The 14,045-nt window shown below is 39.0% G+C and overlaps 1 protein-coding gene across 2 annotated transcripts in view; it reads left to right on the top strand.

The window, feature by feature from the left end:
- met (MET proto-oncogene, receptor tyrosine kinase) overlaps nt 1–14,045 on the top strand; it is a 99,375-nt gene that overhangs the window by 33,796 nt on the left and 51,534 nt on the right. For both annotated transcript variants that reach the window (XM_088340423.1, XM_088340422.1), the window contains one exon: nt 11,766–11,969. In XM_088340423.1, the coding sequence (XP_088196549.1) occupies nt 11,766–11,969 (204 nt within the window). The remainder of the gene's footprint in view (nt 1–11,765; nt 11,970–14,045) is intronic.

The following is a 14,045-nucleotide window of genomic DNA, read 5'->3' as shown; positions in this document are numbered from 1 at the left end:
TCATGTAAACACAGACCTTTTACATGTTTTAAGCTGGTGTTTTGGTCAGTGGCTATGTTTACATGCAGGCAATAGTCCGACTGGCATCAGAATGTGGATATTTGGAGCAATCCAAATGAATAGTTTATGCCTATAGACAAACAAACCACATACATTGGCTTGTTAAACTATTTGGCCCCCTTGAAATTTGTGACCTTTTGTCACATTAGAGACTTCAAACATAAAGATATAAAACTTGAATTTCTTGTGAAGAATCAACAATGAGTGGGACACAATCATGAAGTGGAACACACTTTATTGGATATTTTAAACTTTTTTAACAAATAAAAAACGAAAAAGTGGGTGTGCAAAATTATTCAGCCCCATTAAGTTAAAACTTTGTAGCTCCACCTGCTGCGATTACAGCCGCAAGTCGCTTGGGGTATGTCTCTATCAGTTATGCACATTGAGAAACTGATATTTTTGCCGATTCCTCCTTGCAAAACAGCTCAAGCTCAGTGATGTTGGATGGAAAGCGTTTGAGAACAGCAGTTTTCAGTTCTTTCCACAGATTCTCCATCGAATTGAGGTCTGGAATTTGACTTGGCCATTCTAACACCTTGATATGTTTTTGGTGAACATTCCATTGTAGCTTTTGCTTTATGTTTTGGATCATTGTCTTGTGGGAAGACAAATCTCCGTCCCATTTTCAAATCTTTTTGCGGACTCCATCAGGTTTTCTTCCAGAATGGTCCTGTATTTGTCTCCATCCATCTTCCCATCAATTTGAACCATCTTCCCTGTTCCTGCTGAAGAGAAGCAGGCCCAAACCATGATGCCGCCACCACCATGTTTGACTGTGGGGATGGTGTGTTTAGGGTGATGAGCTGTGCTGCTTTTACGCCAAAAATAACGTCTCGCACTATTGCCAAAACGTTCGATTTTGGTCTCATCTGACCAGAGCACCTTCTTCCACATGTTGGGTGTGTCTCCAAGGTGGCTTGTGGCAAACTTTAAACAACGCTTTTTATGGATATCTTTAAGAAATGGCTTCCTTCTTGCATAAAGGCCAGATTTATTATTATGTATACGACTGATTGTCCTATGGACAGGTTCTCCCACCTCAGCCGTGGACCTCTGCAGTTCATCTAGAGTGATCATAGGCCTCTTGGCTGCATCTTTGATCAGTTTTCTCCTTGTATGAGCTGAAAGTTAAGGGGGACGGCCCGATCTTGGTAGATTTGCAGTCGTCTAATACTCCTTCCATTTCAATATTATTGCTTGCACAGTGGTCCTTGGGATGGTTAAAGCTTGGGAAATCTTTTTGTATTTAAATCCAGCTTTAAATTTCTTTACAACAGTATCTCAGACCTGCCTGTTGATTTCCTCGTTCTTCATGATGCTCTCTGCACTTTAAACAGACCTCTGAGACTATCACAGCACAGGTGCATTTATACAGAGACTTGATTAGTAACAAGTGGATTCCATTTATCATGGTTAGTCATTTAGATCAACATTGTATCATTGAGAGAACCTCACTGAACTTCTGGACAGAGTTTGCTGCACTGAAAGTAAAGGGGCTGAATAATTTTGCACACCCACTTTTTCATTTTTCATTTGTTAAAAAAGTTTAAAATATCCAATAAACTGTGTTCCACTTCATGATTGTGTGCCATTTATTGTTGATGTTTCACAAGAATTTACAGTTTTATATCTTGATGTTTGAAGTCCGAAATGTGGCAAAAGGTCACAAATTTCAAGGGGGCCAAATAGTTTCGCAAGCCACTTTATCAATGGCATTTGCAGGTATTCCGCGGGGCCACAAAATACAATGGAAATGTACCTGTTACAGACCAGAAACAGACACAGGACCCAATAGCGCTCATTTTCTCAGTTTTTATTAATAAAGAGGGAGAGCAGGGCTTGCTTCGATGATCCGATGGTTGACGGACAAGGGTTGCAGGAGACGCAGAAGTGGCACTTCCGTGTCGAGCAAGGAGGGTCGAAGACAGGCAGGAAATACAAGTCGTTAGCCGGGACTGGAGAGCAAGGGCGGTGTCAAGTTCGGAAGCAAGGTCGGCAGGTGTCAGGCAGGTAGCGGGGCAAAACAGGTCGGATAACGGGAAGGCAGAACGGGGCAGAGTCAGGTCCGGAAACTGGTTGGCAATGGGTAGCAGGCAGAGAAAACAGAGCAGGAACAGAGTCTGAACGTGAGAGCTTGCCGAGCTGGGAGCAACGGTTCGCATAACGATCTGACAGGCATCTCTTGAAACTGGGGGTTTAAAAGGAGTTCTTCAGACAATCAGCTCTCGGGGCTGTTGGCGCCAATTAAGCAGTCGCAGGTGATCTGAATCGGCAAACATGACAGTACCGGATAAATTAACAAATACGCAATGAGTTTTTTTTTTTCTTTAGAGAATAAGTTTGCATCTGTTATCCGTCTCTGTACTACAAGCGTCACAGTGCTCTGAGGCATAAAAGTATATCAGGTGGATGAACTCCACACAACAAACCAATTGTTCTAATGCGTATACATAGACAGGTGTTCGGAAAATGAAATGGATGACCCAACCAATCAGAATACTCACAGTCCTACTACAAGGGGACTCAGATTTCTGTGCACATTTACATGGGATTGCATAAAAGGAATACAGCCGTTAGTCCATTTCCAAGCGGATTATTGCCCGAATGTAAACAAAACCACTGTTCAATGAGGCTTTTCACCTCTTTGTGTCCAAATAATTGGGATGTTCATCCAAATTTTTGAGACTGATACAAAGACCCCAGTCTTAAAATGTCATCAATATTGTTATCACTTACAGCTATCCTTTTAACATACAATTCTGATTCTGGTGACTGGTGTGGTGTAGGTTTTTTTTTAAATGCTTGTTTTGGCTACTGGTACTAAAGTCTGGTTCACTTTTGCCACGTTCTGATTGCTGTTTGTTTCAACAGTTGGGCTCAACTTTATCATTTTTCAACCAAGGCTGGTTTTGGTTTTGTGGTCAAGCTCAGAGTTTTAACTTGTGGTTCTGAATTTGGTTTTCAGCACTGGTTCTGGTTTCTGGTGATCACCAAGTTCTCATACTTTCTCATACTGATTCCAAACATGGTCCTAAATAATTCTCCGTTTTGGTTCTGTCTCATGCATTTAATTATTGTTAATGTATTGGGGCATATGCAAGTTTTGCTTCTGATTCTGGATATTTTAAATTCTGAAGCTGCTTGCTAACTTGAGATGCAGGGTCATTTAGTTTTTGATTCTGGTTCTAACTGCTGTTGGTTCATTTTTAAGTTTAGTTTCACCTGTTTGTCCAAGTCATGATGTATGGTTGGTCTACTGGGTTTGGACCTCAGTCAATTGAGCTTCGTTTCTGTGAGGGAGACTAGTTTTATGGATGTTTCTAATGGCAATTGCATGCTTCTCTGATTAATGGATGAACAAGAGAATGAATGAAGCGTGCGCTTGGCCGAGCAGGGTTTTGATGGATCTTCTTTTGGGAAGATTCCGGCGCTCCCAAGCAGATTTTTTTTTTTTTCGTCAGTGACCTGCTGACATTGCTCATTTGCTTCCACGCTGTCGGAAAAAATGCGAACGGAAAAGTTTTGGAAATGCTCGAGAGTCCCTGTAGCAGTTACAATATATTTCACCCGTCACTTCATTAGGTACACCGTGAAAGGATAAAAAATCATGGTCCATTTCCTGGTTGTGAGAGTCTGACCTCATGTTGGTAGAAGGCAGGGCTGTTTTTAGGTTCATAGTTTTGGGGGTGCTGAGGACCCAGAGTGCCTGGCTGGTTATTTTTAATTCTTTATTTCACTCAAAGTGATATATCATGTACATTTCAATTATGATAACATTTTATTAAAATATTTTGCTAAAGGCTTTTTTTTTTTTTTTAAAGCTGTTTTTTATCACTTGAATACTAGTTTTATGGCCGTTTTTATAAATTGAATGTTCCTTTTTTAATTTAATTATGCCACTCTTGGGCTTCCATAATAACATACTCTCACCGTAATACAGGGGAGCCTCCGCAGACTCTGCTGCTATTTTGCAAGTGACATTAGGCCAGCAAAAGAGGAGCGGTTCTAGGAATCGAATGGACGGAACCATTTCAAGGCAGTGGAACATTTCCGACACTGAATTGTTTGTTTGTTTTCCTTTATTTTTAGATTTTGGCCTGTGTTTTTTTACTTTATTTAAGCTCATCCTGTCCTCTATTAAAGAAAAAGGAGTTTTTAAAATGCTAATTCTTTGGGGGGTGTTTGGGGTCAATTTGGGTGTGCCTAAGCACCCCCAAAAATGGGCTGCTCACGCCAAAGGTAGAAGGGACATAGCCATCAAAATTTCTGTGCACGAATGCGTCCAACCAAAATAATATTTAATATAGAAAATATTTTCATTGGGCTAAGGCCTAGCTAAGTTTACAAACTGACTAATTGGCTAACGGATGTCCTTAAGACTATGGGCCATAACAAGGCACACCCTCCAAAAATGTTTGAAGAAGTGAAGAGACTAGTTTACGTTTCAAAATGCAGAACAAAATGCACTATACGAATCAGTGTTTCGAATAAAATTAGTGTGATCATGGGACTAGGTTTGAATCCAGTTGCATGAGCTATTGCATACAATATATTACTATATGGGTCGGCGAGCTCTAATACGGTAGTATACTGTAAAACCTAGTGTAGTCACGCACAATTGAAATTTCTGGAGTGCTTGAAATCCTTTGAAATGTTTGAAGTCTAATCTTTGTTTTGTTTTGTTTTTTAGATTAAAAAGTGTTTGTAAATGCTTGAAATTGTTGCCATGTTTCTCAACAATTCTAGGTAAAGATGGCATTGACACTTTTCTATAGTGGCTTTGATTTGTCATTGCATTTATTCTTCCTCCTTGATTACCGTTAGCTCTCATTAGTCGGTATGTCATAGTCCTACGAAATATCATCGCCGCCTATGGGTCGTGCCCAAATGGACAGATGCATGCTACATCTAAACAGGGCACTATGAAATGTGTATTCTTTCAAGGATTACATATTATTTCTGGGCATCTGTATTATGGGACATGCAAAAAATGCAGGTAGCATTTCCCTGTGGTAAATTCTAATGGGAAGAAAATCCTGCAACTGAAAATGTAAAACACATATTACTATCATTTCACCCAACACGGAGCTGGGGAGAGATTTTTCTCAAAAGTATTTACGCACAATATGTTCAAATCCGCATAAATCATGTATTTTAATAAATGCACACACAAAATTAAAATTTGCAAATATATTTGTGGACATGCGACATACAAGATTCACATTGGAGAAATTAAAACAATATTTTTTGAAAGTCCTTAGAAAGTGCTTGAATATGAAAAAGCTTTACGAACCCTGTACTGCATACGTTTCCAGTCTTACCCACCGTATTTGACGGTGTTTAAGGCGCACCAGGTTAAAAGACACACTTCTAAAATTCTTGCCAGTTCGGAAGTTTTAGGTGTGCCTTACAGTCCAGAAAATACGGTAAATAAACTAACTAGTTCACTAATATTTACGACGATTAAATCGGAAATCAAAAAATTCAATGGCAGCGAATACGTTATTTGCAAAATAGTGCAATTTTGCCTAAAAACAAGCTAATCCCACCAAGTTCGAACAAAATCATAAGCAAAAAATATCAAGAGTCATTGCTGTGTGCTAAAGGTCACTTTGCACATGAGCCTAGCCAACAGCCAGGTCATGGGTCTGCACATCGGCGCCATTGGGCAGGACGCTATCGCATTATTGCCAGCTTTTTTTGCCTGACCCGGTGTAGCGACGGCACACGCGTTGCACCAACGTGTGCACATCCAACTTGTAGAGTCGAGTTGCAGATGGCCGTGCGCTGAGAGTGCAGGTGGACACGCGCGCAGACATTTCACTTTCACAAACGCCCTTAAGCTAGCAGCCTCTCCAGGCCACTGATCCCCAGTTCAAAGGTCAGCTATAACAGCGGGTCCTTCGGCACCGGCTTTATTTTGGTTCAAGAATGTCAGCATACCTGTTGTATGGGTTTTAGCACTTGATTGCTTTTTGTTTAAAATCGCATAGTATAAACCTGTGACTGCAGTGATTGAATTGAGCTTTCTAATTCAAATAGTATATTGATATTTTGGGGCTAAAACTAGTTACAGCATATTAAAGGGTCTTGTTATCATAGCTATCATTATGTTAGCTTCACACCTGTTTGCGTACAGTTTCTAATCCTATTTCAAGCTACTTAAGCACTTTTGCTGTCCTTGTTCCTTTTTTCACTTAGATTACCCATCCATTTTCCATTATCTGCACCGCTTATTCTCAGTAGGGTCGCGGGGGTGCTGGTCCCCTTGCCAGCCATTTCTGGGCAGTGGGCTTGGAAAACCCTGAACTGGTTGCCAGCCAGTCGCATGGCACACAAAGACAGACTACTCACTCGCTCATTCACACCTAGGGACAATTTGGACCGGCCAATTAACCTGACATGCATGTTTTTGGAATGTGGGAGTAAGCAAGGGAAGAACATGCAAACTCCACACAGGAAGGTTCAATCTCATAACCTCAGAACTGTGCCGTGGACGCGCTAACCACTTGCCGTGCTGCCCTAGATTACCCAGTATTGGCATTTTACCATTTGATATATCAGAAATGATACCAAATTACTCCAGCAGATATACATTTTGAATGATCTATATTTGCATTTAAGCTACACAAGTCACTAGATACAGTACCTTTTAAGTGTCTGTTTTTTAACAACTTTTATCATGTCTGTCAATGTTTTCCACATATATTATATGTTTTTGTTGTTTGTTGTTGTTCATTTCAAATTTTGTACGCTGTATAACAAAAGCAGGTCAACATGGGCATTGTTCAGACATTAAAAAGTGCAAAGTTTTTAGTTCTTTTTTACAACTATCCTTTGTGATATAATATCACGCTATCTGCTTTCATATGTTGGGGGAGGTTGTATGAGACGTTCTGAGCTTCCTTAAGCCCCGCTTAGCTTGTCTTTCATCAGGCCACGCTCGTAACAGAGCGCCGTACCCCGATGTATCATGGGAAATGGGCAGCAAGGGCCACTTTTCTGAGATTGCTGGCGAGCTCCGTGTTGTGTCTGCGCCCGCTGGAGCGTTGAACGAATGTATTGAGCAGAACCAAAGTTTGATGTAGAACCCCCCCCTCCTTACCAGCCGTAACGCCCTCCTGATCTCTTTGTGTTTAGTCATGGCCTTCAGCGGCGGGCCTCAGCTTTCATTAATCATTAATGACCCACAAGGAAGGCTGGGGGGCTCTTAAGGTCCTTGACCTGACCGCTTGACCGCACCACGGCTTTGCTTGTTTTCTCAGCTTCAATGCATCGTGACCTCTGCACAGAGGCATGGACGGGACATGGGTGTGGCGGGTGCACACAGGTACTCGAAGAACCCGTGAGTGAGGCTGGGGGGGTGGCAAAGACAAATAAAGGAACCCTGGAATTAGAGAAACTTTCAGTGCCTTTATGGACTTTATATCTTGGAACCTTTTATTGTCATGTCCACCCAATTCCATATTTCTAAATGAAACTGTACCTCAACCCGTATAGCAGGGGTGTCAAACTCATTTTCACTGTGGGCAACATCAGCAAATTGTCTGTCTTCAAAGTCCCTGATAAAACTTATAAATATAACTACTGTATTTTCCGCACTATAAGGCACACCTAAAAGCCTTCAACTTTTTTAAAAGCTGAACATGTGCTTTATAATACCGTACTTACTTAAAAAATACGCCCTTAAATATGGATCAATATTGAGTCGGAACAGGTCTCGCAACTACGGTAAGGAGCCGCCGACTTGATTTTCCCATGAAGAAGTAGTGCATGTTATGCCTTGCTGCTGATTCGAAAGAAGCTAACAAAATTGATGACGCTACAAAACGTAAACCTACATTAAAACCATCGTGGAAAGGGGAGTTCGCGTGGCTTTTAGCAGACAACACAACGCAAACATTGCATGAATGAAAATGAGTTAATACAGGTACATAGTGATGGCAGATGGAAAACAGTGATGTCATATACATGCAATGAATGTTATAAGCAGATTTATAATAAACTTAATTTTAAAGTATTTATCTGTTATATATTCTGATTATAAATCCATAATACTTTGCAACAATGTTTTTTTTTGATTATTCGTCTTATTGTGTTTCTAGGTGTGAAAAATGGGGCAGGCAATTTTATGACTGGGCAGGCAACTTTTCAGTTGTCTGCCCTGGTGTCCGCTAACTTTTTGTCATGAGTTTCAGACACTGGTTATAGCCATTAGTGTTAACTTGGATGGTTTTTGGAGGCTGGGATTTAATTATTTGGTTTTCAGTTATTTTGTTTCGGGAACATTCGCTCGAGATACGAGCAATTCTAAACACAAACACGATCTCAAAACAAATGAATATCATACGTAGAAGTATAGGTGTATAACAAAATAATGAAATCTTCTTGGACATTTATAGGATCATTTATTTCTCGATATCATTCATTGATATGGATATACTGGCGTGTAAAGGCGCTGAAACATCACTTCCCGGATGTCGTAGTCGACAGGCATTGTGGGAAATTTAGTTTTTTAACAAAGCCACTTTTGACACGATTACTTCACACGCTCTGATGTTTTAAGGTCTCGTGCGCGATGAGTTTAACACATGAGCAGTTTTGCTTTGGGCATGGCTTTTAAAAACTTTTTGGTTGATTTTACTCATATTAGGCAATTTGATCAACTTTAATTCCCAGTACAAATGACTTTTGAGGGGCTGTCCTTTAATAAAAATCACAAGGTTCTGCCATAATGAACGATGAATGGTTTCTTTAAACCAAGTGTCTGACTTCCTGTTTTTTTTACACTTTTTTGGCGTTCTGTGATGATGGACTTTGCCCACAAATATATTGTCGAGGGAAACTCCTTTTTTTTATTATTTTTTTTTACTTTTTTTGAATTCCGGTGTAAATCCAACCTCTGAACTTGCAAGGCCATAGGGTCATAGTTCAACATAATTTGTACCGCGTCAGGGGAGAACTATGGAAAAGACATGCTTTGCTGTAAGTTTTTGTTTTTTTGTGTTATGCTCATTATCCAGTTGTAAATCTTGACTTGTCATAGTATATGCAACCAAATCTGTACATCTCACATTTCTTTCCAGTTTGTCATGTAATTGATTGATGGCGCCGGTCCAAAAGTGTTCCCATCTCTCTCCTGCTTTATTTTATTTTTCTCTGTGTATAACGTCACAGTGTCCCGTAACCTCGGGGTTCACATGCAAGACATCGTACCCTGCACCCTTAACCGGTCGCTATTGTTCAGACTACACGATTAGGTTTCGTTTTTTTCGCCCTCAGACGTTTGTGTGTAAGGTAATACGCCTGGGCTTTAATGTCAAAGATCAATAGAGACCCACGGTCACAAAAACACAGCACCTGAGCCTTAAAAAAATATAAAAAGTTCTTTACTTATTTTATTTGGATGATTTTAAAAGAAGGGGAAACAAAGCATGTAACAAAACAGCATCACTGGGAGGCCTTTGAGCTGTTTTTCTTTTAGTTTCTTTTTTTATTTTCCCCAAGATTAGAGTAAAACTTACATCTACTCTTTTACCACATTTGCCCTTATCAAATTGTGTTTGAAAATAAAATAGAAAATAGCCAGCAAATGTTTCATTAGATCTCTTATGTACCTAAATGTGTACCCCACAAATAAATAATCAGTGTAACAATTCTGAGTACAGTAACCACAAGAGCACAAATAGCGTATCGCCACTGTGGCTTTTCTTTCCCATATTTAAAGGTGTTACGACGATCACACTATTGAAATGTACAAAATAGGGTTTCATTTGAGAGAGTAGCATGTAGTGATAAAGCAAAGGAAAAACAAAATACTTATGTATGAATACAATTCTTGAATCCTTTTTTATCTCATTTTGTTTAAAAATGAAAGAAAAAAGGGCTATATATTATGACTTGACCTGACTACCTTGCCTATGTACCTAAACATGTACCCTTTTTAAATTGATCAACTGTGTAACAGTTTAGAAAACAGTGAGAGCAAGAAAACAAATAATGTATCGCAACTGTGGTTTTCCTCTCCCACATTCAGGGCGTAACGATTATCGCACTGTTAAAATGTACAAAATAAGATTTCTTATTAAAATGTGATAGATTAATGATAAAAGGAAAAAACAAATGCTAAAATATGTTGTTTACCTCTTATAAATACCCACACATGAACCAATTAAAAGAGTTAAATGCCTAACTGTCTTTTCAACATTCAAGGGCATTACAAAGATCACACATTATCCATCTATCCCTCCCATTATCCGCACCACTTATCCTTAGTAGGGTCGCGGGGGTTCTGTAGCTCATGCCAGCCATCTTCGGGCAGTAGGCAGGGGACACCCTGAACCGGTTGCCAGCCAGTTGCAGGGCGATCACACATTAAAATGTTCAAAATGCGATTTTAATTTTTTTTTGAGTATAACATGTAGTGTAAATGTAAAAAACAACAACATTATATATGGGAGTAATGTGTTACCGTAGTACAGTGGTTAGCACATTTGCTCGCCTAACATGCGAAAAGTCCCTGGTTCGAGACCAGGTGGAAATATATGTTGGCCTGGAGAGGGATGGGCGCCGCCAGGAAATGGTGCCCCTATGACTCTACTGGTTCAGGGTTCCAACCAACCAACATCTTAGAATATGATAAGACTCTTTGCCCTTCCTATTAAGGTATCTAATCAATATATCTATACATATATATATATATATATATATATATATTTATATGAATTAAGTAGCTAACGTATTTATATTTTATCTCAGTATAAATATTCTTATATATATATTTCGCACCTGTATGATGCGGCGGGGGTAAACCAGTGAAAGGTGTCGGGCCCCGCTGTTGAACAAAAGAGTGTGTTGTGTCACCCTGACCCGAGTGGCATGGCCTCTTTCTTGTGTCCCGTTTCATCTGGAGGGATGAAAGCAGGACCGACTTGGGTGCCGAGGTGCTAAACTTAGGTTTAGGTAGGGCATTTGGGTTGGCCATGGTCCAACAATTATTGTGTGTTTTTTTCTTTTTTTTTCTTTTCTTTTTATTTTCTTTGTTATTGTATGTGTTTCTCTTGCTGTCAGTCACCCCTCTTGAGGGATATGACCATGGTAGATAGAAATATTTATATTTTATATATATATATATATATATAGATATATATATATATATATATATATATATATATATATATATAGATATATATATATATATAGATATATATATAGATAGATAGATAATTTATTTTAATTGGTTTCTTGAAAACTTCAAATCTTCAAATCACAGAAGAAATCGATATATATTGTACTTTCAAGGTAAACAGGAGAAGACTGTATAAAAAGTATTCAAGATAAGAAAGTTCCAATCTGTTCTAAAGGTCCTTCGCTGAGCCCTTTCTTTTGATGAAATCCCCTAAGTTACTAAAAGCTGATCTACCTTAGTGGTGTGGTAACCAAAAAACTGCGACATGATTGGCCAATAGTGGCAAGGGTGTAAACAGTGAGCAATAATAGTTAACATAACAGAAAACCTTTGCTTCTCGTTTTTAGGTTTTCAATATTAAGAACAGAACCAAACAGAATGAACTTATTAATTTAAAGTAAAATAAAAATATTAAAAAGTGCGTTTTATTCTAAAATTTAATTTGGATAAATGTATGTACTTTTATGACTTGAGTCACATTTTGTTTGCACTTTTGCCCGTTGTCTTTTCGCAGAGCTCGTCGGACGACTGTGACCCACACGAAGGCATACACGAGGGCAAAGAGGGGAAATACCGCCTGCAGGTGACCCAGTTTGTGCAGCGTCTGGAGTACTGGCACAAGGAACTCACGGGAACCTTGGTCACCTCCATCAAAGTTCTGCCTGTCCACGGACGCGCTGTGGCGTTCCTGGGCACCGCAGACGGACGCCTCATTCAGGTATTGGGCGATAGAAAGAATTGTTTCATTTCTGGGGTCATTGTTTTGCTTATTATTCGTTTTTTAGTTTTTAATCATCGCACAAAATACGGATTTGTTCTAACGTTCTACAATAAGTTATGTTTTCCCAAACTTCTCACTATTTGCAATATTAAATTAGAATGTATGTGATTTTTGTTTTCATACCCGGACCGCAGCTTCCAGGGAACTACAACATTGTTTATCAAATAGATAAAAATGTAATTTTAAACAACTGTATCTCCAACGGGATCTCCAATACTGTAGTTATTTTTTTCATTTTCAAACATACTGTTTGTATTTGTCCTCATACGGATTCCGTCCCTCCTTTACTGTCCCCAAACTAAAAAAGAAAAACAAATCATACACCAAATTCATTCACATAAATCATCTGTAGGCGCTGTTAGTAAAGAAGGCCCATTGTGCGTTTGGACTGAAAGAACTGCCATCTAAATTTTTGTTCCAGTCTGATGTATCTGGACAGAAGGAAAGCACCTGTCTTAATGTAGTCTTTGCTAGAGTTTATGAGGGGGAAAACAACTTTTACTGAGGGGTGAGCACTTCCCAGAGGTCCAGAAAAGTTTTGGAACAAGTCCTGCGGTGCTGAGCAGATTTTTTTGTCCCGGAGACGACACTTTCCAACTTGGTTGGAAAAGTTTTATTGGGGGGGTAAAAAATACCCTCAGCTTGATGTCTGTTCAGCCAGGCTCCGCTCACACTGCGTTTGGCGTGTTGTGTGCCCAAATTGCAGCTGTTTGTTGGCGTTCGCACCTGCTACTTTTCTTTCAGCGTTTTAACGTATTTAAGACAGGAAGTACAAGTCACTGTGGTTTTAGACACGTTTGAGCGGAGTCTTAAACTTTTGCGGTCATAGTGTTTGGTCGACATCAGTGATTTCCTAGCCGTTTGGACCACATCCTCACAGAGTTCATCTTTGAATGACTCCCGGAAAGTTATAACGGTGGTATTTTTGTGTCCTTCAATAAGGTTTTTAGTGTGTATTTGTGATAAGAATGCAAGCTGATGTCATGCTATCATTGAAAGTAGTTTATTTCTCCAAACACATGATAGATTTAGCCCACTCTTTTTGGCTACTGACCAAAACGGCAGTCCTCCTGGAGTCCTTCTTAGGCCAGATTTCTTTTGGGCCACAATTCATACAAAACTTCATGGCGCGGGGTAAAAAAAGATTCAGAAGTGGAACTTTAAATATAATTCAAGCAGACAGGAAATGTGTCCATTTGTCATGTTTAAAGAAGAATTGCAGACTTTTCGTGTCTATTCAGGCTTTAGATGGTAAAACTTTCGGTACGATAACTTATAATAGACGTCCATTCACTTATTCGTTCATCCATCTATCCATACATCAGTTTATGCATTAATTCAATAATCCATTCATTCATTCATTCATCCATTGTGTCATTGAACCAGACTCAAAAAAACTAGGTCAAAAAAACTGAAATTGTCTAAAATAGATCTATCCAATACATAGTTTACTGTTACGCAACCTTCAGTGTGTTCGTGTGTGTGTGTGTGTTGTACAAAATAAAGAAATATATATAAAAACGAATCATTTTGGGCTTTTAATTAACACTTCATTGTTTTTTTGTAATTAAACGGATCCCATTTTAGAAGATGTTTTTGGGATGCAAAGTGTAATCCAATCCAATTTCTTGTTATATAAAAAGAAAAAATTAAAAGCATTGATTCGTACGACACAGCCCCATTGAGGTTTGTGTAAAATAGAAATTTGGGTTAAATTAACCCAAGTAGTGGATTGGTCAACTCTTTATCCAAATTCTTTGGGGAGTTCAAAATCGAGTCATTGTGTTTCCAGTCAAATTGATACAGTAATTGATGAATCTTTGCTGTTCCAATACTTTTTTCCCCCATGGTTTCTGCAGATCCTTGAATATTCTTAAAACACAATAAATTAATTATTCTTTTAAAAAAGTCCTTAATTGGCATTATACGGTCTTGAATCCAATTTCGAATGTCTTAAAAATATGAACACATTGAATAGGTTTATATTTGTTCGAACTAAAAAGATTTAGTAAC

This window comes from Urocampus carinirostris, chromosome 7, assembly GCF_059441175.1.
Source record: "Urocampus carinirostris isolate Australia breed hairy pipefish chromosome 7, RoL_Ucar_1.0, whole genome shotgun sequence".
NCBI classification, from domain to species: Eukaryota; Metazoa; Chordata; class Actinopteri; order Syngnathiformes; family Syngnathidae; genus Urocampus; species Urocampus carinirostris.
This window is presented reverse-complemented; position numbering and strand designations above follow the sequence as displayed.